The following is a 10,629-nucleotide window of genomic DNA, read 5'->3' on the forward strand; positions in this document are numbered from 1 at the left end:
GGCCATGAGCCACTGCGCATGTCATTGAGCACTTTCCACAGGAGCAGGCATTGAATGAAAGTTTTTAGCTGATGAAACATTCCCAGGAAATTACTTCTTCACGAGTTTCCAAGTTTAAGTGAAAATGTCGACTAAAATCTTATGTGTAAACCGCACAATTTTTAAATGTTTAAAAACTTTTCAGAGCAGCTGTCAGCGAGGGTTCGGGTAAGATAACTTTTTGTCAGTTACTTTGTGACAAACATGCATTTAGCATCATTCTTTTAATTTTTAACCTTCACAGCACTGGAGCTGCTTCCCTTGGTTCCATCGGTTTAAAGGGCCGTAGCTGTCTTACTCTGAAAGATTTCAGCTCTGAAGAAATCAAGAAGCTACTGTGGGTCTCAGGTGATCTGAAACAACGGATCAAACATGAAAAACAGGTAGCTACTGTTTGCTAACGTTCGCTGACTGCTGCTACGTGCATGTGCAAATGTCTTCAGTGTTTAACTGCAGCTAAGTCTGAGGCTAAGTCATTTCTCTATTTCAGTATCTTCCTCTTCTGCAAGGGAAGTCCATTGCAATGATATTTGAGAAGAGGAGCACCAGGACAAGAATGTCCACAGAAACAGGTGTGACATGTGCTGCAGTTTAACATGCAAGCAATAACCGAATATTTATGGCAGAGAGGCAAATAAGTGGTCATTATCAAATTTATTTAGTGAATCTAACAGAAATGTTGCTGCAAAGTTTCAGCTCAGCCTTTGCCATTCAACAGTTTGACAGTCATTGTTGTGATGAACACAAAAGATCTGCTGAAAAGGGATTCTGAATGCAACCCAGGAACAGTACAGCCTGCCTCTGAACCACATCCACGCTTCTCTTTTCTACATCCAAAAACATTAATAACAGTTTTTGACAATTTTAAGGCCAAGAACTGGAGTTCACCTATATCTTTACTGCAGGTTTTGCTTTGCTTGGCGGGCATCCCTGTTTCCTCACATCTCAGGACATCCATCTCGGTGTGAATGAGAGCAGCACAGACACAGCCAGGTACAACTTTAATCATGTTTGGATCAATACATGAACCAAACTTTGCCCAATCACTTTTGTGTTCATTAAATTTCCAACCCAGGGTCCTCTCAGGGCTCTGTGATATTGTCCTGGCACGAGTTTACAGCCACTCTACCCTGGAGGACCTAGAAAAGGAAGCCTCCATTCCCATCATTAATGGCCTCTCTGACCTCTACCACCCAATCCAGATCTTAGCAGACTACCTCACATTACAGGTACTTTATCAGCTCACTCATATCCTGCAGTTGACCCCTTTAAAATGATAATGATGTGGTGTTTTATGAAAAAATGTTCCTCCAGGAGCATTATGGGTCCCTGAGTGGGCTGACAGTGAGCTGGATCGGAGATGGGAACAATGTCCTTCATTCCTTCATGATGTCAGCTGCCAAACTTGGGATTCATCTGAGGATCGCTACACCAAAGGTGCACCTGATTGTTTTGTTTCAGTTCCTCGTAAGAGAAATGGCTTGGAAAACTAAATGCTTATGTTTTTTTCTGTAAAGTAAATACATAATCAGAATCTGCATCTTAATTCCCAGGGTTATGAACCGGAGAAGAGCGTAATCGAAGAAGCACAAAGACTCTCCAAAGAGGTGACTTATTCTTCATGATGCTTTGTTGCAAACAAACCTCAAGCCACAAGACTTCTCATTGATTCATGGCACTGAATTTTGTCTCAGCATGGTACCCAGCTGGTTCTGACCTCTGATCCCATGGAAGCTGCTCATGGCAGCAATGTTCTGGTCACCGACACCTGGGTCAGCATGGGGCAGGAGGAGGAGAAGAAGAAGAGGCTGAATGACTTTAAAGGTTATCAAATTACAATGCAGGTGAAGAAAAGCGGTGACTTTTACATTTTCTTTTTGGCTCACAAATGATTAGGGTTTCACCACAGCATGCTGGCAGTTCAATGAGATGTAAGGTAGTTTTTCTGTTTTATAAAGTCATGGTACATGCTCCACTAAATCATCAGAGCATGTTCCCAATCTGATCATTTTTATTTGTCCTCTACAGACAGGAAGTGTAGCCAAACCAGACTGGACCTTCCTGCATTGTCTCCCACGGAAAATGGAGGAGGTGGATAACGAGGTATTTTACTCACCTCGATCCCTTGTCTTCCCTGAGGCAGAAAACAGAAAGTGGACCATCATGGTGAGGGACCAACAAAAGAAACACTTATTTAATTCATAATTTGAGGCTTCTGACTCAACTCTTTTCCTTCTCTTCCAACTGTGACATCCGTCTTTTCTTCCAGGGTCTGGTGGTTTCTCTTCTGACTGACTACTCTCCAAAGATCCCCATGCTCAAGTTTTAATGTCAGGTCTCAAGGTGGACTTTTTTGGTGGACTGTGCAGGAATAAACTGCAGAAACAAGTCTGTACTCAAGTATTACCAAAGACAACTGCTGAATCATCAGAAGCCAAAGCTGTGTTTACTTTTAACATTTACTGTGATAGGGAGCAAACAGTGCTGCAGGCATGAGATCCATAGTGGACAAACTGACTTCCTTTTTGTTCCCAATGTTATTTTGACTCTGCAACTTCTTCTTCATTATACAGTTTACTTTTTGACCCGTTGTGAACAGTCTAAAGTAGCTTCAAAAAGTTCTGTTCATATCTGGTAAGCTGCATTTCAGGTTACTGTCACAGGTCACAAACTAAATCATATAGGAATAAAGTAATATACATAATTTCTTACTAGTGTGTTAAATTTTTCTTGAATATGTGGATTTTGTTTCATTTTATCAATGACAGAGCGTTGCATGGCAAGACCATATCCTATATTAAACTCCATCAAGCACTCCCCAAACAATCCGTATTCTTAACACAGAATGTAATGACACACCAAGGATTTTTATAGTGCTGCACGATTTGGGGAAAAGGTGCGATGTGCGATTAGGTGGACAATATTGCGATTGTGCTTGCGATTTAATAAAAAAAAAGTTGTGTCATGATGAGTCTACAGACTTTCTTGGATATCATAGAGAAAAATCTGAATTGCATGTGCTGACATTGCGATTGCGATTGCGATTGCGATTGCAATAATTGTGCAGCCCTAATTTGTACCACCACAAGCTTCAATGTCCATTAAAGGACTGTCAATCTTAGACAAAAAAAAATGCAGTAATTAATTAATAAGAAACAATCCCAATCAAATATTATCGACAGGAAGATTATTTCACACAAATTTGATGAAAAAAAACATCTGATAATTAGGAAAAAAGTGTCTTAACATTCATATAACACCCAAAAGAAAAATACTAAAATTATGAACTAGATTAAGCCTTCCAAAAAGTTATGTGTATGTTTCAAATTTGAAGATAACTTTTGCTCCCTTATGTCCTAGGATCATGCTTTTTTTTTTCTTATGTTCATGAACGGTATAAAATTAAGAAAAATAAATTAGCTCCAATTTTATTGTTTTTCAATAAAAGATTATTGTAAAAAAATGTATGAGGTCTGCTGTATAATAATTTGCCCTTCATCTTTTATACATAAAACATGACCCTGAAATCTTAATTTCTATTTTTTATTCAACCTATCTGTTGCTTTATTGTCCTGGTATCTTCACCATTATTTTTTTTTTCAAATGCTCTTTCTCACAATATCTTTGCCTAATAACGATTGAAATGGCAAAATCGGTGTTCCAAAGGTTTATTATGTACGTTTTAAATAAAGTTGTTTAAAAAAAAATAAAGGAAAAAAAAAAGTGCATTATTTTATCATTGGGTTAGAGCGCTCCCTCCAGGATGGAGTCGGTACTGTCCCGTGTTTCTGATTGGCTGACGAAAGATAAAGTGTTTGTGCGGGAAGCTTTGATCTCTGTGGGTGGTCCAGCCGGTTAGGTACGATGTAACGCAGCATTTCATTCATGAACGCTTAGTGAACGGCTGTATTTGGAGAAACATATCATGTAATGACTGAGAATTACACATATCACACACTGGAAATGAAACTTATAACGGTTATGTTGTCGGTTTTTTAAACATTTTACTTCACACGTTGTAAACACGCACAATCTGTGACAGAGTTTCAGCTGCTGAAATGTTATAATAAGACGATATTTCTGAAATTGCGACCACCCACACTGAAGGAGTCCGAGAAGAGGAAAGAGATCCCAGTTAGGAGGAGGAGTAGGAGGAGGACGCCATTGCAGCCGCAGCTGGTCGTTTGTGATTCGGCTGAGGAGGGCAAACGTTGCCCAACTTTACGATTCTGAGCAACTTTGCTCATTTTTTCGGGCTAAAACAAGAAAAACTGGATAGTAGTTTGGAAACAGGCTTCTGGGATGGACGGTTTTCTGTTTTGGGGGAGAAAATGTGGAGCCCCAGCGCAGCACCAAAGCAGGTAGAGAGAGTTACTTAGTTTGGGTTTTTCGGGGACAATAGGAGAAAAGTTCAGCTAACCTGAGCTAAAGAGCTAGCAGAAAGGCTTTCATTTGACTCAAACAAAGTTTAAAGACGTAAAAAGCTGAACAGTATTCTTAATTTTGGTTAAAATCGAACTTTTCGTAACTATAATGGCACAAAAGTTGACTCTCACATCGTAGCTTCACGTTAACATAGCGCTGAGCGATGGCAACACTCTATTTTCCTCTATTTTCTCTCTACAAGGCTGAAATACTTTGCAACTTTGCTCGGTAAAACATTTTTAAAACCCATAATGCACATCTATGCATACAACCTCTTTTTCCCCGTTGTCTGTTCTCTAACCCTGTAATTATTTAATACTTTAATTACTGTTTTGATGGCATGTGATACCAAAATATCTGCTTTGTCACTCTTTCTCTCTGTCTGGGATATGTGCTGTATAGTTATTTTTTGTGTACTTACTATTTTATAGCAATATCAATGTCATAGAAACGTAGTACAAAGCATAATTTCAAGAATAAGGGATACGCATATTTGAAAAAGAGCTGTGTTTCTAAAAAGTTTGATTTGATCCATTAAGGTAAAAATAACAATAAGGGCAAAATGGTAAACAATAAATCAAACTCAAGTGACCAGAGCCCGTGGGATGGAGTAGTTATCTTGTTTTTAAACCTCATTAGTCATACTTTGATGTGTTTTCCTCGTTTTTATAAAGAACCCTTCTTTCATTTTTAACCTATCAGTCAATTTCCCCATCACAAGCATAACGTCTTGTAGCTTGGTCTTTCAGTCCTAAGCCAGTTCCAACTAATGACCTTCGTCTTCCTGCTGCAGGGAGCCTTTTGACCAGGTGTTGTTATAAGTTATAATAAATGTTAGTAATGTGTGATTGTAAAAGATGTTTGAATATTGGAGCTGTAACAAAGATGCATTTCACAGATTCATTTACACACCTACAAGAGCAGCTCAAGTTGCTGCTAAGGGTGTAAAATATGCGCACGAGGCATTTCAGACCTTGCACATTGATCATAAACACTTAACATGCCTAACTGCAAAATAACATGTAGAAATGTGAGGTAGCAGAAAAAAGAATGAGTGCTACTTTTAGCTCTTAAAAAGAAAGGCTGACAAGTTTCTGTCACGTGAAAGTTGTTAAATGTCTTCTTTCTCCAAACAGTCTCCCCACAGTCCTTCAAGCGTGCCATGGCCCAGCCTCTCATCATGAACACCAGTAGGAACTGCACCACAGCGGGGAATGGAGAGGGTCTGGCTGCCCTGGAGTCCGTCTCCATCGTGACCATCACGCTCCTGGCCTGCTTGGGGAACCTCTTGATCGTGGTGACCCTCTACCGCAGGCCGTACCTGCTCACACCCAGCAACAAGTTCGTGTTCAGCCTGACCTTTTCCAACCTGCTGCTGTCCATGCTGGTGCTGCCGTTTGTAGCCGTGAGCTCGGCAAAGAGGGAGTGGGTGTTTGGGGTGGTGTGGTGTAACTTTACTGCTCTGCTCTACCTGCTCATCAGCTCTGCCAGCATGCTCACCCTCGGGGCTATCGCCATTGACAGGTTAGTGTCCGATTATCATAACAAACAACTTGTATTTGCTTAATAATTATGTATTCACATTCTTTTATATTGCTCTAGGATAGTGATGGTACAAAACAAGCAAATTCCATTTTTCTCTCTTTTAACTCTGTTTTTAGTCTCCACCAAGTGTAGAGCAAAGAATCATGGTCCACGAAGCCAAATCAAGGAGATGAAAGATGCTCTGTTAAGCTGAGATACATTATCAGAGCTATGTGATCATACTTGATGTATGAAAAGTGAAATTTGAAACATAAGGTCTGTGCAGCAGTAACCTTATTGTAACCATAATTCACATGCCCTAAGCGATAAAGCACCACAGCTACAGAAACTAATCACAGGCAAATGGTGTCGGATCGTGGTTGTTAGGCACAGCTGAAAAAGAGTTTTCAACGCCTAACATCGATCACAATTGTTCCTTTGAGATAAAATGGGTCATGAATCAGAAAAAATGCCTTTCCCAAGTTAAAGCCACTAATTTTAGAAACTCAAGTCACGTGAGACACATAAATCTGTAGAGATACAAAGATGATAGAGGAAAGCGTGAAGGTTAAATTCTTTAAAGCATCTGACACTAAGGCTGATCCAGTTTTGTGTAACAGATTAATACATGTGATGTTACTTCTTCTGGTGATAGTATCCCTGATTTGTTGAGGCCAACAAATAGAGATTATAGATTTTTACTTTATAATATACTTTAGTATACTTCAGGCTCATAAACTTGTGAAATGTAGTTTTTGTTGCGTTCCCCTTTAAGCTCAGTATGTAACCTTGTAAATACAATTTGTTCACTGATCCAGCCGAGAGATTTTCTCCGCTCAAGTGACAAGCATTAGTCAGGCGCACACAAAGTAACCTTAAATATTTACGGACATGAATGCATGGTTCATGTGCTGCCGGGATGGGGATTATTTCACATTGATTCCTATTTTTAGAAATAAGCCCTCAAAGATACGACTAATCCTGCATACTGAGGTTTGCTGTTTAAGTCAAAGAATGTGTTTGCTGTGTTTTACTTTGGCTGTTAGTCCAGATTCAGTTTCTCTTTTAGTTGTTTGTTCAAACAAACAAGAAATGTAAAACATTTTCCTTCAGCTCTGGGATCTTTGGATCATTTATTGATGAAGAACAACAAACATATACAACTGTAATAAAGATATGGTTGGTTGCACTATGTTACGTCGATGCACTTCAGCTTGATTTGGTGTGACACTGAATCCAGCTCTGGTTGTGAGGTTTTCTTATCATTGTGGATCTGAAAGGACTGTAAATGTCAGCAGCTGAGATCTACTGTAGTCCAGCTCTGCAGCAAACAGTCGTCTCTGTTCTCGCTGCTCTTCTAATTACCCTCGGCACCTTCGGGACTTCTGATTACAGAGCATGCTTCTGTTCTCCGGCCAAGCCTCTCGTTTTCTGCTCTGTTTGCAGTTTTTCAGACAAACACTTCACAGCTTTGTTCCTGAGGATGAAGTGCAGCTTTTAGTTTCTGTATCTGTCCTTCAAATCTGTCTCTGAGGTACCTGGGCCCAAGAGTCCTCTGGGATCTTTGTTGAATTTCCTTCTTTGTCCTTACAGGTACTACGCCGTGCTTTACCCAATGATCTACCCGATGAAGATCACAGGGAACCGGGCGGTTGTGGTCATCGCCTACGTGTGGTTACACTCCCTGCTGGGCTGCTTGCCTCCTCTCTTCGGCTGGTCCTCCTTTGAGTTTGACTGCTTTAAGTGGACCTGTGTGGCGTCCTGGCACCGAGAGTCCAGCTACACAGTCTTCTGGGTCACCTGGTGCACCCTCCCCCCTTTTTTAATCATGCTGGCCTGTTATGGCGTCATTTTCCGAGTCGCTCGAATGAAGGCCAGAAAGGTTCACTGTGGGACAGTCGTGGCGCAGGACGACGGGAGCGGATCTCAGAGAAACGGGCGTAAGAACTCCAGCACCTCCACTTCCTCTAACGGGAGCAGACGGAGCCTGGTGTACGCAGGAAGTCAGTGCAAAGCCTTCGTCACCATCTTAGTGGTGATTGGCACCTTCCTGGTCACCTGGGGGCCGTATGTTGGCGTGGTGTGCACGGAGGCTTTGTGGGGACAGGGGAGTGTGTCTCAGGGGGTGGAGACTCTGGTGGCGTGGCTGTCGTTCTGCAGCGCCGTGTGCCACCCGCTCATTTATGGCCTGTGGAATAAGACTGTGAGGAAGGAGCTGCTGGGGATGTGTTTTGGCGATCGGTACTACAGAGAGTCGTTTGCCACGCGGCAGAGGACGTCCCGGCTTTTCAGCATCTCTAACAGAATCACAGGTGAGGGGGCAGAAGTGGCTCTGTGTCTGTTCTCTCTGTGTATTTACATCTTAATCACCGTTTACAATCCTGTGTGGGTTTGGTTTCATGTGTTGTACGATGTTTGATGAAAGCTTGTCCTGTGCTCTTCCAGATTTGGGAATGTCCCCTCACCTGACAGCAATGCTGGCAGGTGGAGGTCACTTGCTGGCCCCAGGGAGCAGCACAGGAGACACAGGCTTTAGTTTCACTCAGGACTCATGTAAGTGCTGCACACAGGAAGCAGAGAAAAGAGGACGAACCCTCAAAACTTCTCAAATCAACTGTTTACGTCTGTTAGGTGAAGCATTTCTTTGACTGTTTTGAAACTCTGACTAACACGTCGTGGTTTCTACTCTGGCTGAAATTGTTTCCTGTTTTAACTGTTGCTCAAAGCGTGAACATAAGACAGAGATTAGGTGAGTCATGGCCTGTGTAAGGATGAGGTTTGAGCAGATGGTCTTTACTGCTTTGGTTGCATCACCCTCTCATATGATTGTAACAGTCAGCCTCACATTCCTGACTCACAGCTCATGTTTTCAGTCCACAGTGACACAAGAAGGGCAAGTAACATCATGTGTAACACAATCCTGGGATATTAAGGTGATTCCTGCGTCAACATTTTGCGTTTATGCTCTATAAACTCTCATTTTTCTCTCTTTCTGGCATCACCATCGCAGGCACAGATGTGATGCTGCTGGATAACTTCTCCACAGACGGCTGCGACCATCCACAGCTCAGTGGGAATCCGTCCATGAAGAGGAGGAGCTCGGTCACCTTTGAAGACCAGGTGGAGCACTCCAAAGGTATTTGTTGTTCCCAGCTCCTGGAAAGATTAAAGGGCAGAGTGTTTATGTCTTACTCGCTCAGGGTTTGGAAATGTCAGAAAGCTAAATATCCAAACACAAAGTTTATTTACCGTAAACTTCATCCTGCTGGCGTCCAAATGATCTTTTTTCTTCTCCTCAGCTGAAAACACATCCTCCGTTCAAGTCCACGCCGAAGTCCACAAATCTCTGGACACCTTTGCGTCCTGTCTGGCGAAAGCCATCGAGAGCGACGCTAAGCTCACCATGTTCGGAGAGGGTCTGACGCTGCCAGGGGGGCTATTCACAACCAGGTCCGTGCCGAGACCGAGGTACCTGGATGGTCAGAGACTGAGGCTTGAGAGCATCGATGAAGGTATCGTCAAAGATGACAGAGATGAAGACGAAGAGGGGGAGGAGCAGGAGGAGGAAAAACCAGCCTGAAGTGGACTGGGACGAGTATCTGTGACCGCTCAGAGAGCTGCTCGTCCTTCCTCCAGACACACCATACTTGAAGTTATTCAGAGAGAGGAAGCAGCGCATTGTTTGTTCCTCTACGACTGACCAATGTTCACCATCGTGTCTTTCCAAGCTTTGTAAGGATTCATGTAATCACATAGTAAGCCTTAACTACTGTAACTGATAATTGGACTGTTTTTTGTTTATTTCTTCATATTATTATTATTATATGTCCTGAATTTTCATGATCCACATGAGGGCTCGGCAGTGTTACAGAAAAACAAATGTTTGTATTGTTCAGGAGCATGCCAACGCTTCGTTATCTGTGCCGTAGACTGTCAGTTTGTTTTAGTGTTCGTCATAGGAGAAAGGCTGAGCCCTCGTACGACCTGAATCTGTTTGCAAATATTTGTCCTATCACTAAGGTACGTGCAGCGGGGAGTGTGTTCTTACCATGTAGGTACCTGATGTAAATACAGGTGTGTTCTTATCTCGATGATGCTCTGCTGCAGTAATTGCACTTGAACATGTTCTTATAGAAACCACTCACTGTGTGTCAGAGCTGTTACTGTAGGGTCAAAGGTCAAGGACATTTCATTTAATTCACATGAGAACATGAAGGTCTGAGTGTGTGTTTATGATTGTATTTATGAAAAAGCTTCAAGGGTCCAAATTTCATTACAATGTGCACGAGGGAGCACGTCAGATGAGTTTCTCGTGTCTGAGTCAATAATCAGAGGAACGTGAGTGTTCCTCAGTTTACACTCCACCACTCCTCCTCCTCTGTTGATGGGTAGAGTACAGCTCTGGTGCTTCAGTCTGACCTCCTGCCTCTATGTTATGTTTCAACGGTACTTCTTTTATAAGGAAAACGCCACAGAAGTGATGTAACACTTTTTCTTTTTAAGTACAAACACTTTCATTTAAGTTTTGTATCGAGATTCTTCTATTAAAACTTTTACAGAAAAGTTTCTGAGACATTTTTCTGACATTTTGTTGTGAATATTGTGGAAACCAGATCAGGGGAGGGGAAAGTTTCATAACTT

The 10,629-nt window shown here is 41.9% G+C and overlaps 2 protein-coding genes across 2 annotated transcripts; both read left to right on the forward strand.

Moving 5' to 3' along the window:
* On the forward strand, positions 1 to 2,960 carry otc (ornithine transcarbamylase). Its single transcript, XM_074694819.1, has 10 exons — positions 1 to 207; positions 284 to 422; positions 530 to 611; positions 945 to 1,032; positions 1,115 to 1,268; positions 1,354 to 1,476; positions 1,593 to 1,646; positions 1,734 to 1,883; positions 2,068 to 2,205; positions 2,309 to 2,960. The coding sequence occupies exons 1-10, from the start codon at positions 125 to 127 to the stop codon at positions 2,366 to 2,368; spliced, it is 1,071 nt and encodes a 356-aa protein (XP_074550920.1). The 5' UTR covers positions 1 to 124; the 3' UTR covers positions 2,369 to 2,960.
* A 956-nt stretch (positions 2,961 to 3,916) lies between these two features.
* gpr161b (G protein-coupled receptor 161b) lies at positions 3,917 to 10,455 on the forward strand. The gene is made up of 6 exons (XM_074694778.1): positions 3,917 to 4,400; positions 5,601 to 5,988; positions 7,582 to 8,300; positions 8,434 to 8,541; positions 8,999 to 9,124; positions 9,288 to 10,455. Exons 2-6 carry the CDS (start codon positions 5,627 to 5,629, stop codon positions 9,566 to 9,568), a joined length of 1,596 nt encoding a protein of 531 aa, XP_074550879.1. The 5' UTR covers positions 3,917 to 4,400; positions 5,601 to 5,626; the 3' UTR covers positions 9,569 to 10,455.
* The last annotated feature ends 174 nt before the right edge of the window (positions 10,456 to 10,629 follow it).

This window comes from Halichoeres trimaculatus, unplaced genomic scaffold (assembly GCF_033239565.1).
Source record: "Halichoeres trimaculatus isolate MK-OKI-2021-1 unplaced genomic scaffold, fHalTri1.1 fHalTri1_scaffold_19, whole genome shotgun sequence".
In the NCBI taxonomy this organism is placed as follows: Eukaryota; Metazoa; Chordata; class Actinopteri; order Labriformes; family Labridae; genus Halichoeres; species Halichoeres trimaculatus.

Coding starts and splice junctions, on each gene's coding strand:
- otc (XM_074694819.1), top strand. CDS start 125: ATGTCGACTAAAATCTTATGTGTAAACCGCACAATTTTTAAATGTTTA. Junction 423..529: donor GGATCAAACATGAAAAACAG/GTAGCTACTGTT, acceptor TCTCTATTTCAG/TATCTTCCTCTTCTGCAAGG. Junction 1,269..1,353: donor CAGACTACCTCACATTACAG/GTACTTTATCAG, acceptor ATGTTCCTCCAG/GAGCATTATGGGTCCCTGAG.
- gpr161b (XM_074694778.1), top strand. CDS start 5,627: ATGGCCCAGCCTCTCATCATGAACACCAGTAGGAACTGCACCACAGCG. Junction 5,989..7,581: donor GGGGCTATCGCCATTGACAG/GTTAGTGTCCGA, acceptor TTGTCCTTACAG/GTACTACGCCGTGCTTTACC. Junction 9,125..9,287: donor CCAGGTGGAGCACTCCAAAG/GTATTTGTTGTT, acceptor TCTTCTCCTCAG/CTGAAAACACATCCTCCGTT.